Source organism: Sminthopsis crassicaudata, chromosome 4 (assembly GCF_048593235.1).
Source record: "Sminthopsis crassicaudata isolate SCR6 chromosome 4, ASM4859323v1, whole genome shotgun sequence".
Classification (NCBI taxonomy): Eukaryota; Metazoa; Chordata; class Mammalia; order Dasyuromorphia; family Dasyuridae; genus Sminthopsis; species Sminthopsis crassicaudata.
In genome coordinates, this window is record NC_133620.1 from 405,093,761 (window position 1) to 405,107,773 (window position 14,013).

The 14,013-nt window shown below is 33.6% G+C and overlaps 1 protein-coding gene across 4 annotated transcripts in view; it reads left to right on the forward strand.

Annotated features, from left to right (window-relative positions):
• The window catches only part of AIDA (axin interactor, dorsalization associated), a 44,544-nt gene that overhangs the window by 21,363 nt on the left and 9,168 nt on the right, over window positions 1-14,013 (forward strand). For 3 of the 4 annotated variants that reach the window (XR_012481352.1, XM_074262695.1, XM_074262693.1), the window contains exons 3-6: window positions 4,688-4,741; window positions 5,121-5,175; window positions 12,282-12,345; window positions 12,496-12,602. Coding sequence is in view for 3 of the 4 variants with exons in the window: in XM_074262695.1 (XP_074118796.1) it covers window positions 4,688-4,741; window positions 5,121-5,175; window positions 12,282-12,345; window positions 12,496-12,602 (280 nt within the window). In the remaining variant the exon portion in view is untranslated. The remainder of the gene's footprint in view (window positions 1-4,687; window positions 4,742-5,120; window positions 5,176-12,281; window positions 12,346-12,495; window positions 12,603-14,013) is intronic. The other variant, XM_074262694.1, reaches the window with a different exon arrangement.

Below are 14,013 nucleotides of genomic sequence, written 5' to 3' on the forward strand. Positions count from 1 at the left end.
GAGAATAGAGACATGTTTTCTCTTACAGAATAACTTTTATGGAGATGTTTTGCATAACTTCACATGTGCTTTCTTAACGGAGGTAGGGATGGGGATAAGGGAGGGAAATCTGGAATTCAAAGGTTTTCTTTTTATAATAGTTTTTTCCAGATTTTTCTCCCTCCTTTCTTCTCCCCCAGACAGCAATAAACTGATACAGATTGAGCATGTAGTAATTAAAAAGTTTTTTTTTTTAAATGTTTAAAAAAAGTTTTAAATGTGACTGGGTAAAAATAAAAATATTAAATGAATACATAAAAAAAATGATTGTATCCAAAAAAATCGTGGGCAAAATATTACATTCCAGATTTATAGGGAATTGTACAAATATATAAGAACAAGATATATCTCAATAGATAAATGGTCAATAAATATGAACAGAAAAGTACTAAAAAGACTTTCTGTCATATGGGAGAAAAGATTCTCCAAATCACAATAAGAGATGCAAATTAAAACAATTCTAATTCTACCTCATACCCATCAAATTGGCAAAAATAACAAAAGGAAAATGACAATTATTATAGGGGTTGTAGGAATATAAGCAAATTTGTATTGGATGAAACTAAATTGTTTCAACACTTTAAAAGTCACTAAACTGCATAACCTTTGACCCAGTTATGGAAGCATATTAAAAATCTCCTTTTTAGTTTCTCTAGACACGTATCTGCTCTAAAAAGTCATTTCCAAAATCTTTGCAAAAGTTTATTGGTAATAAGTTGAGGACAAAGTTTCTTTTAGGGAATTGATTTAAAGAGTGTTGTAACTAAAAGTGGCATGTTTATATCATTGCCTTCTCCACTCCTGGAAGTAATTAGGGCAGTGCCTGCTCCTCCATAAGAAGTAATGCCATAACCCATCATTGTCTACCTAAGTAACTGAGATCCATGAATCAGAAAGCCTGAGTTCAAATCTCTGTTCAGGCAGTACTAGCTATATGGCCCTGGACAGTCACTTAACTTTTTTCTGTAAAATTCAGGTAATAATATCTATCCCATTAGGTTGTTGTGTGAATCAGACAAAAGATTTGTAAAGTGCTTTACCAACCTTATTAAGTGAAGTTTTGTTTTGTTTTTTTTTGTTTACTCCAGGATGGGGGGGGGAGGTCCAGGAAAGAATGAAATGATAACTTGGTTACTCAACAATTCTGGAATGTTAACCCAAACAGTATTTTTACATATTAGATTTTCTTCCTTCAGGATTTTTATAAGTGATATCTGGGGGCAGAAAAATCATATTGGAGGGCATGGGGAAGGGAATCATGCCAATTTGACATATCTCTCCCAAGATAGAAATGCTGGGATGTTAGATTAATGTTAAATTAAATACAATTATTTCTGGCAGATTTGAACTTTTACAAGTACAGCTAGTATTAATATTTTTGTTTGATAACAACTATATTATTTTTAGATATGTTCCCCAAAGAAGTCACATTTAGAGAAAGAGAACTCATGTGGAAAAGCAGCACTTTTCACAGTAACAAAGAACTAGAAATGAAATAATGCCCACTTATGAAATTGAACACATTGGGTTACATTAATTTAATATATTATTATTTTATTATAACAAATAATAAAAGGAATAGGGTTAGAGAAATCTGGGAAGACTTTTATGTACTGATGTAAAAAAGAAGTGAGCAGAACAGAACGACTTATACAACATTAAAAAGAGAAACAGTTGTAAAAGGTTTAAAAACCCTAGAGAATGCTGTGATTAGTCACAACTCTAAAAAATTGATGATGAATTTGAATGTCATTCAAGGACCTTTGCCATTTCCTAAAAGCAGTTCATCCCTCTCTACTAGGTTCAAAGTTTGGGGAGAAGAGCAGCGTTAGATATAGTTTGATCTCAGGAACAAGGAGGAAAATATTCCTCTACACCAAAAATATCTCTTGCACCCTGTTCTATTATTGTCTTAATTTCTTAACTGAAGAAAAAATTTAACCATACTAATTTCTGTATTGAGATGAAAAACTTAAAAAAATCTTAGCAAATAAATACTGGTTAGGAGAGATGCGGCAGCTAAGACAGTACCAATTTAGAAAATAAATTTGTAAAAATTTGAGAGGGGTGGTAGACACTTAATGAGCAATATTATCATAAAACAGGAGAAAGCAAGTGAAAGATAAAACAAGCATAAAATCTGGCAAGAAACTCAGCTAATGACAATTATCCAAATGACGGTTAAGGATGAAATTGGAAGAACAACATAAAAGAAGAAGAAAGATCTGTAAAGATTCATAACAAATTATTTATATGATCATGGAAAGTGGAGGGGCAGCTAGCTGGCTCAGTGGATAGAATACCAGCCCTCTAGTCAAGAAGACGAGTTCAAATGTGGTGGCTCAGATACTTGACATTTACTAGCTCAGTCTGACCCTGAGCAAATGAACACCTGCCTCCTAAGGAAAAGAAACAAGGAAAATGGAACTATACCACAGGGATATCTCAGTTCCAGTTATCTAATGGAGAAGATAAAAATGACACTAAAGAGAACCAAGTTGGGAAAAGCAACTGGACAAATCAGTTGTATACAGGAGAGATTTAAGTAGAAGTAGTAATTTTGAAAAATCTGAAAATTTGATTCACAAGGTATTTGAAAGAGGGGAGGGGATTCTGCCTATGACTCCAAAAAGTGTTCAAGAAATTATCAAAATCTGTTATTCTCTCATTTATATAAAAATTTTATAAGAATAATATATAAGTGGGGCAGCTAGGTGGCACAGTGGATAGAGCACCAGCCCTGAAGTCAGGAGAACCTGAGTTCAAATGTGACCGCAGACACTTCCTAGCTGTGACCCCCTGGGAAAGTCACTTAACCCCAATTGCCTCCTCCAAAAATAAATAAATAATATAATATAATATATTTAAGTTAATCCTTTTCACTGCATGACTTTATCCATCAGGTTAGATTTATTGCAGGTCAGCATGAGAAATGGGAATTTCAGGGGAGCTTTGTAGATGTCACAACAGGTGACACAGAAAAAGTTTAGAAACTAAAATGCAGAAAATATATGTGTGGTATTGTATAATATCAATATATTTTTTCTTTGAATACCATAATAATTCAGACTTCTTCTCTGGTATGAAGGGAGGAACAAAAACTTTTATGTGGGTTTTCCAGATCATGGGGGTTCCTAAACCCTCAAGACGTGGAAGGAATAACCATACTCCTCAAAGACCTTGATGAAAATTGGAAATAAGGAAGTTATTTTACAAGAAATATCCATAAGTGATTTTTTTTTTTTTTTTTGAGGCTGGGGTTAAGTGATTTGCCCAGGGTCACACAGCTAGGAAGTGTTAAGTGTCTGAGACCAGATTTGAACTCCGGTGCTCCTGAATTCAGGGCTGGTGCTCTATCCACTGGGCCACCTAGCTGCCCCAATTGACTAATTCTTTACCATCACATAACTGGACTGAAATTTATAGAAATACACTTTACTGTGTTTACTCTTTGTTGACCATTAAACAAAGCTGTTGATTTAGTAGAATAATAGCCTACTTTATGGAGTAGCAGAGACTCAAGTAGAGTTGATAATTGCATGAATGCAAAGAAGGGTGCAAGATATGGCCAATTTAGGGGATGAAGGAGAGTGAAAATTCTGAGATATTCTTTCTCTCTCCATATATATGTATATGTGTGTGTGTATATACACACAGACACACACACACACACACACACACACACACACACACACGGTAGAATAAAATGCTACTTAGATATGTGTGGTTGAGGACCGTGAAAAATAAATTGGTTGACATTAGTCATGAGAGTACTATTGTCTGGATTTAGTATTGAAAATCTCAGCCCTTGGATATGGCGTGGGTGAAGGGAGAGACTTGAAATAAAGGGGAGGACCTGGAATGAAGGGAAATCTGAAGGAAAGAAAAAAAAAATCCCTTATCTTTCAGTCTTCATCTTTGTGTATATCTCAGTATCTTTGGTGGCAGGAGTTACGATGGCTTTAGGGAGAACTTTGGTTTATCGATGCTGGTTATAGATATTTCATTACATCTATGACCTCTGTAATATGGTTGTTCCAGCTGTGTAGAAACAAAAATAAAAACCCTATCAAAGTGAGAAGATGAAAACTAAAACTTTGGCTTGACTGTGTTAAAAAAAAATGCTTTAAAAATGCTAATCACATCTTACTATTATTCTCATTGTTCTGCAACACTAGATTAAAGTTGTGGATTTTATCTGTATATTCTATATATATATATTTTTTTTTCAATCTTCATGGTTTATTTGTGGCATGAATAACAATGAAAAAATCAGAGAACATGACTGAGGAGGTATTTCTTAATAGTAACTTAATTTGAGTGCAACTTTTTTGGGAGATTAGAAATTTATGATTTTAAAGGAATTTCACTGATCTTGTAAATGCAGTTTAAATTTTATATATTGAACATTCAACAGTTGTCCAGTAATACAAATATGTCCTACCTAAAATAAATAGTTTTGAGAAAATAGGATAGTTTAAATGACATTACAGGAGCAATTAGTTCTATGGAAAAAATGCGACAAATGTGCCAATGCCTAGGGTTGCAGCAGGATTTAATTGAACGTTTTAATAACTTTTGACTAGATCAGCATATTGTAGGAGTATATCAATATTATAATGTTTATGTGTCTGTCTTTTTTTTCCAGAAGACCATTGGAAAAATTGCAACTTGCTTGGAATTACGAAGTGCAGCTTTACAGGTAAAGAAATGTTTTCCTGCTTCTAATAAAAGCAGTAGCTGTCATTCTGCTAAGTGTTTGCTGTACATACTAAAAGACCATATTCTTTCAGAGAACAATTGTTGTAACAATTGTAACAATTCATATTTAGTGTTTCTAACACAAGCGAGTATAAAAGACTTTTTTTTTTTTCCCTTTCTTACTTCCCTTATCTTTAGGTGCTTCCAGGAAAACAGGTGACAGTAACTCAGTTTGTCTCTTGTTAACAAGAAATTGTTTGCTTTTAGCTTATATGTGAGAAGTTCCTATTAGAAACACAGAATGCCTTTCTTATTGATTGGAGAACAAAGTTAAAAATTAGGTTTGTAATAAATGTATAATATACATATTTTTTATTTAGTCCACACAGTCTCAAGATGAATTTAAACTGGAGGACCTGAAAAAGCTAGAACCAAGTAAGTTTATTTTATTCATTTATTACAGTTATTTTAAACATTATTTCAGATAATAAATTTAACAAAATAAGATAAAATGGTGTGGGTGATTTTATGTTCTGTAAAATTACAAATATGCTTCATCTTATATACTCGTACTTAATATACTGCAATATTTATAGTAGTTATCCCTTGAATTTCATCTTCATGCCACTTTTTTATCTTGATTCACAAGTTTTTGGAAAGAAAAGACATTAAAATATTAATTCTCCTTTCTCCATAAAAAAGTGTCCAAGAAATTTTCAACTACTGATCTATGTCCCTACTCTCCCATCTGTATTTTAAGAGTTTTATGAGAAAAATATGTATTCATCAAAGACCTTCTTGATGAGAACTAGAAATAAGAAAGATAAGAGTAATTGTAGGTATGCTATTTTATTTCAATACATTTATGTATTGAATCCAGCTGATAAGGATTAGAAAATACTTGTAATCAAAAAATTGTCACTATATGTGGAAATGTATATACTTAAAATATTTTAGTGAAATTCTTAAAACAATCACTGTCAATTACCATTGATTCTCCTTCCAGAGCCTTTCCTTAGTAACAAAAAGGGTAGTCAAAAAACAAACAAAATAACCCAAAAGACATTGGCTATGTTGAAAATATAGCTCATTCTATACTTCTCCTCTGCTATCTCTCTGCTGTCCAGAGAAAGGAAGACATTTCATGATTAGCAATCTAAACTCTGATCAGTGTGGTTCTTCTTTATGTTGTTATGGTTTGATGATAATTTTTAGGAAATGTAAATGTCTACATTATTTTCTGAAACTTGTTCTCCCCTGGAAGAAAACATTTGCTTCAGTAATTGTTATCATTAAGGTTGTTGCCAAATAATCTCTTTGGTTGAAACAAGCATTAGGATCATTTTTTGCCAACATAAGAATGACCACAAGAACTAAATATGAGTAAAATAAGCCAAAACCTTTTTGTCTTTTCATTAAGGCAAAATGTCTAATGTTAAAAATGATAATCACAGTTCCTTGCCTTTGTCTGTAGTCAAAATTATAAATGGCTGTAAAATCCTAATTTTAAGATTGCAAGAAATCTTAAACAGCTAGAAGGGATTTTCTCAGTCCCAGATAAGCATGTGATTTGCCCAGGGTCACTTGATATTTGAACATATACTCTATGACTCTGAAACAAGCCCCTTTCCCTGTCTCTTATGCTGCCTCTATCCTTGACTGGAGAGGGAATCAATTTCAAATTTTTGATTTTAGGACTAAAAGTGAAACTTTAAAGTAAAGGATTGAGTGACTTTGAAGGATCCTCATTAGAACCTGGCCCATGCCATGGTGATTTTGGTGTTGCCCACCTCACTATGGAGTTAAGAGGAGGCTACTGAGGCTTTGGCAGATTGGTTTCAAGATTCATGACATAACTGCCGTGGACAAAAGGATATTATTTCTGGGTACTGATAAGATTTGAATTACAGATTAAATATAGTAATTAAGTAAAAAGAAGAGAGCTTCCATTTGTCAATTTAGGGAAGAATCTGTTGACTGTTATTAAAGGTGGCTGCCAAACTAATGAAGATATGTAGCAGATTTGCTATGATTTTGGTATTTTTCCAAGAGTTTCCTTTTTTCAATGGTTTCTGTTTTGCTTCTCAACATTTTTCTGAGGGTGGCAAGAAATATAAAAATAAAATCATACTTTAGTTGTATATAATTCATCATCATGGTTTTAATATTTTATGGTACAGAATATAATCCTAGATCTCTTGAAGTTAAGAACTTCTATCACATAAAGCTAGTTTTATTCTTAATTTCCATGTTAACGGCTTAAAAATTATTTTAAAATCAATTGGGCTACAGTGAAAGTTGGGGAAATAAAATATTAATTACTTTTAGAATAAGCATAGTCTTATATAGTTAGTGCCTGCAGAAAATATTTTTGTTAACTCCTAAATACTGAAATTTTATTTCTATGGAAAGCCATCTCTGATTCTGTGTGAATAATCGCTGTCATTTACCTTTCATTTTAAGGTTTGCAAAGTACTTTTATGCGATACTCTTATCTTCACAGCTATTTATCCCCATTTTGCAGATGAGGAAACTGAAGCTGAGAGAAGGTTTTGTAGAAATTAAGCATCTGAGGCAGGATTTGAATTTAGTTTTTCCTGACTCCCAAGTTAACCCCCAATCCATGATATCAATGTATCACATTATCGCTTTTGGGACAGGAAACAGTTAATTATATTTTTTCTGTTATTCACTGACCGGTTGCCATTTGTGTATTTTTTTTTTAATTCTTAACACTCTGAGGAAGCTAGGTGGCATAGTTGATAGAGCACCAGCCCTGAAGTCAGGAGGACCTGAGTTCAAATCTGGCTTCAGACACTTACCACTTCCCAGCTTTGTGACCCTGGGCAAGTCACTTAACCCCAGTTGCCTGGGGTGGGGGGAGTCTTAATATTCATTTGTAGAGGGATTGTTAATTTTTAATGAATTATTTTAATTATTGTTGTAATTGATCTAAATTATAGTCAACTTAATTTTTTTTTTTTAACCATATGAGAGCATGGGTTTTCTATTCATAATCTATATCAGCATTCCTCAGGCTTTATAATCAGTTATAATCATTTTTCTTCTTTTGAAAAAAAAAGGTTTTTCACATTTTGCTAGAAGAATATGCTTATAATTTGTCTCCTTCTGAGATCTTTTGTTTTTCCTTCTAGGTTCCCCCCAAAATTTTTCCATTATGATCACTTGAGATCAATCTTTGGACAAAATTTTTCCCCTTTATAGCAAATTAAATGCACAGATCTTTTCCCTAATACCTTAGCATATTCCATTGTTATTACATTAATAAGATTCAGTCTTGTAATCTTTTTTTTTTTTTTTTTTTTTTTTTTTTTTTGTGTGTGTGTGTGTGTGGAAGGAGGGAGCCATGTTTTATAGCTTAAGTGACTTAATGGCATTCAGATTATCATGCTTTGAACTTTCTATGATTTTGAATTTGATTTCTGCATTTACCCGCTTTTTAATTGACCTGTAAAAAGGAATATAAAGTGGCATCCTGTGTTCTTTCTGCATATAATAGAATGTGGTTTGGAATTTGTTAAAAGTTTAGCTAATAGTTAAGAGATTTTAATTATTTTATCAGTCTTACATTTTCTGCTTTTTAGTGCATAACTACCGTGTTTCCCCGATAATAAGACCTATCCTGAAAATAAGACACCCACATACTCTTTAATATTCCGCTAAAATAAGCCCTCCCCCGAAAATAAGCCCTATCGAACTTACTATGAAAACGGTCATCATGGTGATCCCCTGCGCTATATGCTGCGTAGCGGTACCTTCAGTAAGCAGCGCCGCCCTCCCCTCCCGGGTGAAACGCACGTCGCGCTCCGAGCTGCATCCAATCAGAGCTGCAGCAGTGAGCGCGTCATCCTCTTCTTCCCTGGTGATTTGCTTGCTGGCGCTACTGAGAGCAGCGCCGCGGAGTAGAGCTGAGACAGGACCATCTAAAAACTCGGTAAGTTCAGTAAGCGATGGAGAATAAAATAAGCACTCAGGGGGCATGATGGAGGCTAAAAGGGGCATGATGGAGGCTAAAATGGGCATGATGGAGGATAAAAGGGGCATGATGGAGGATAAAATAAGCCCTCCCCTGAAAATAAGCCCTCTGGTGTTTTTTAGTCCCAAAAAAATAATAAGACAGTGTCTTATTATCGGGGAAACACGGTAGATTACAGTAATTATTTTAGAACAAAGAACACAGTAGTCAACCAATTAGGCATCTGGATAGCCTAAGAATTTAGAGAAATGGAAAATAAATGAGTAAGATTAACTTCAAAGTTTTTGGACATAGATCCTTTTAAAAGATATCTTGCCTTCAAGTCTTTTTCTTCAATACTTCAAGTATCTGGGATATGAAATACTAATAATATAATTTTCTTATATTATTCATAAAAGGCTTCTTGTTGTCTAATTACTCTCACTTAATTATAATTGTAACATTTCAAGTGTTGGAAGAGACCTCAGAGGTTATCTAATCCAACTCCTTATCTATTTACTATTTTCTTGTTTAAAAAAAAAAATCAATCTTCAGGAGTCTAGTCCAACTCCTACCTATTGTTTACTATTTTCTTGTAAAAAAAATCAATCTTCAGGAGATATAGCCATCCAAAAAAGTTGGGGATCCCATCTTGTCTTGTCATAAAACTAAACAAACCAACCATAAAGTCCTTTCCAAAAAAAAAAAAAAAAAGCCATGTTATTTATATTTGTGTATTTGTCTTGTCTTTTTTTAGGATGTAAGCTTCAAGAGATCAGGGTATATGTTCTGTGATAGCATGCTGTGAGTGCTTAATTTTTTATTAGTAGAATAAATTTAGACGCTTTCTCTGCCTGCTTTTCTGAAGTCTAAAATCTGTCAGATTAAAAGGCTCAGCTAGTCACCATATGATATTATACATTTCTTGATCCTTCTAATCCATCTATGTTCTGATTACTCTATGATTCTCCCAGTGCCTAAAACTATCCTAAAACAACATTGATAATTACTATCACTTTCTCAGCCCATCAAGATAAGAAGAAATTCACACTCTAAACAGACTCCCTTTTTAATCAACTTGAAGGGGTGTCAGAATTCCTGCTGTTAAAATGGAAACATATTATTTAAAGTATATGCTGAAGAGCTAAATAAGGTTTCTTGAAATTTTACTTTTGTAAAAGTAAATCTAGTGTATTTTGTAAATAGTTAACCTTAATTAGAAGCCATTTTGAAAAATGAGATACTTTGGCTTTTCCAAAGGATACTTGGATACTTGAGAAAGCAGAAGGGACCTCAAAGGCCACCTGGTCTACCCCTCTCATTTTAGAGATAAGGAAACTGAGGCCCACAAAAGATAAGTGACTTTGTCCAAGAGAACAAAAGTAGTAACTGTCAGAGGAGAATTTGAAACCAAGTCCTCTGACTCCAGAACCAGTGCTTTTTGAAGTACATGTTGTGTGACTTTGCCTCTAAATACTGCTAATGTTCTGATGTAATAACTACTTGAATTTAAGAGTGTCTTAATAATTGGTGTGGTTTTCTAAAGTGTTGTAATATTTTATAAATTTTATTTGGGTTAAAATGTTCTTGTTTCGTTCTTTGGCTAAAGGGAATGGGTAAAAGATAAAATCTAAAATTTCTGTACAGCAACACAGAATTTCTTCTTGTCTCAATCTTGAGCTAGCAAGAGCCCTTTCATTTAGTAGATTTCAACAATGCAAACATCAGTTTGGGGGCTTTGGAAAAAATGATGAAACTAATATATTAAGACATATTTCCAAAAAAGATATTTGATACTATATAATATTCTCACAGATACCTTATAGAAATGCTTTATCAAAAAATAGCCTTAAAAATAGATTGCTAGAGGAATGGATTTTGTGAACATGTTACATTATTTCTTTTTTTATTATTTTTAATTAAATTTTTTTTATTTTCAAAGCATATGCAAAGATAATTTTTTCAACAGTGACCTTTGAAAAACCTTGTGTTCCAATTCTCCTTCTTCCCCTTCCCCCCCCCCTAGATGGCATGTAATTCAATATATGCTAAGCATGGTAAAATACATACATACATATATACATATATACAATATTTTTCAACATAATTTATTGTAAACACAGTTATTTAACAAGTTTTTAGCAAGAGAGTGGAAACATTTTATTATGTAGAACTGGGCATTATGATAGCATTCATTTAATACAGATCTGGATCACTTAGGAAATAGGCATGATTCAGATGAACCAATTCCAAATCTTGGGACTTTTACATTTCTTGTATCCTAAAAACTGAAAAAGTTAGGGGAAGTACTTCCATACTGAGATTTCTGTTAAATGTCTGAAAATTTTTCAAAAGTAAGATTTAACTTCATCCAATAGCACCAGTAAAAGATTTTCTCTTTTCAGACTTTTAGCATAATATAACTAATTTAGCTCTAAACTTGAAGAAATCACAAAATAGAGAAGCCCAAGGTCACTTAGAAAGTCCTAGGAGCCTAGAGCAATTCAGCAAGCTATGAAAAATAAAAATGGATAAACTTACTTACCTTCTTACATTTAATTCTGATAGAAAATCAAGGACATCTAAAATTTATGAAAGAGCATTTACCTAATAGTGTATACTTTATAGGGAAAGGAGCTGCATACCATCTCAGGAAAATAGCAAACTGTGGAAATTTAGACAGAAAATGGGTAAAAGAAATTGTATTTTAACGTTTTTGCTATCTTTGTAGTATTGTACATATAATATTATGACAATACTATTAAAGAAAATTCCATTGAAGTTACAGTATTGTAGATCTATTGTAGACACAACTATGAGCAAGAAAATATTATAGCTCTTAAAATTAAAGGAATTTGCAGATTATAGCATTTACTCTTTAGAATAGGACCTCACTAAAAATGTCAAAAGGAATTTGTAGCACAAATTTGTGGGAAGAGACCTTAGAATACAGGTGATCTGACCTTCCATCTTACAGATAAGGAAACAGGTTCAGAAGAGAGACCAGGGTTCACAAGGCTTATAAGGGAGCTAAGAACCAAACCTAAGTCTCCTCAAATCCAATCCATTGTACTTCATGCTGAATTCAGGCAAGCATTGATGGATGATATAAGGCAAAACATAGTTAAGAGACCTTTGAAGGCAAAGTACTGAAGCTATTCTAACCTTGATTCTACTTTGGTCAGGCAAAACATAATTAAGAGACCTTTGAAGGCAAAGTGCTGAAGCTATTCTAACCTTGATTCTACTTTGGTCAATTCTTGATGTTAGTCTCAGTTTGACTATGATGGGGATATGGTAGTTTTCTTTAAGGTCTCCAATCTTTGGTGCTTAATTTTCATGGAAGTCTGGCAGAATCCAAGAGTTGGTGGTATTTGGAACAAACAGGAATTTTATTCCTTGTGAGCTTTTCATTTGCAGAATGTATAATAATGGCACAGGGTTTGTGGTAAGGTTGATTAATATTTTAAAATGTTTTCTATGTTAGTTTTGAAAATTCACTGCAAAGCACATAGATTTCTTGGTTCTGGCTTCAAGAAAATATTTTTTATGTTTCTTTTTATAGTCCTAAAGAATATCCTTACTTATAATAAGGAATTCCCCTTTGATGTTCAGCCTGTTCCATTAAGGTAAGAAAAAACCCCACCCCAAAACCACTATTGTAACTCCAATATACCTGTTTTTATGGCTATTTTCATATTCACATGAGGAGTACTTTGGGAAGTAAGTGACTTGGAAGCATATTATTTGCATAGCTCATTATGGCCTTTTCTCTGTAGAAGAATTTTAGCACCTGGTGAAGAAGAGAATTTGGAATTTGAGGATGATGAAGAGGAAGGTGGTGCTGGAGCAGGGTCTCCAGACTCTTTCCCTGCTAGAGTTCCAGGTAAGACTCAAAAATGATACATATATTTTTATCTGGATTCGGGAAGTGTGGAGTTTTTTCCCCTTGTTCTTCCTGAGAGGGAGGAAAACTACTTAAGCTGGTTTTCATGGCTTATGTAAAGTAATTGCTCTCCTTCTATCATTCTGAAAATAGCTCACATTTTTAGAGTGCCTCAAGGTTTACAAAATTGCTTTCTATATATTATTTTCCTAGAATGTTTTTAAGTAATCAGAGTTAGGAATTAAAATTAACTACATGAGCTTAGTAGTAAACTAACTCTAGGTTCAGGCAAAGTGGCCTTTGGATGACTTTTTTATGTCTTATGAGAGAGGGAATAATAAGCACAGAGAATTGTTTTACATGCCTAGGTCAGGAAGCTCCATGTTTCTCTTCCTTTTCTGCAGCTTGCCAGGCCTTTTATCTTCCTTGGCAGACTGGGGAGTTTCCTTGCCTTTTCTCTCCTGGCCCCAACCATCTTCTCACCACACCCTGTTTTTCTCTCTTTGTGTACAGTTCATTTCATATATGTCATGAGCTTCAGAAAGTGGGAATATTCAATGATAGCATTTTTTTTAAGGCATTGGAAACTTTTTTAATATAATTAAGGGTCCAGGATTCTTAACACAGCACAGGTAGATTTATTTATTCCATTACTTCTAATATGTTGTTATAACACTGCATACAATCTTGCTTTTGCAAAAGAAGTAAAGTGGACTATATAAATTCTTTTTTCTTCCCCCTCCCCCCCCCCGAGGCTGGGGTTAAGTGACTTGCCCAGGGTCACACAGCTAGGAAGTGTTAAGTGTCTGAGATCAGATTTGAACTCGGGTTCTCCTGAATTCAGGGCTGGTGCTCTATCTACTGTGCCACCTAGCTGCCCCCTTTGCTGGCTTGAAATTTCTATTTCTTCCTCATACTACATGCTATGATTAATATGGTTTCAAGTTTTTGGAATGATGACTTAATTTGATAGTTTTCCAAATAATTACCAGACCAGAAACCTGGAGCAAATGACAGCAATGAGACAGAAAACTGATTTGTATCTATGTTCCAAGATGCTCAATTGAACTTGTTTCCTATTCTCTTACTGTGATGTGAGTGTGAGGCTCATGCTTTTATAAGAGTTTGGTGTAGGAGGTTTGGGGTTTTTTTGTTTGATTTTTTTTTTTTCCCTTGATGTGGTATTGCCGTATTTAATTGTATATTTAAGTGTAGTCCCTTCTCCTGCCCCGTGTCACAAAGGTCTGCAGGTTTACAATATTGTATGTGCCAATCAATTTTATTGACCCTCTGTTATAGAAAAGAACTTTGTATATTGGGATGACTGCTATAAAAAACTAAAGACATCAATACAATATCCAAAATTACATAGTTGAGAATAGCAATTTTCTAATTGCTTTTGTAACTTATT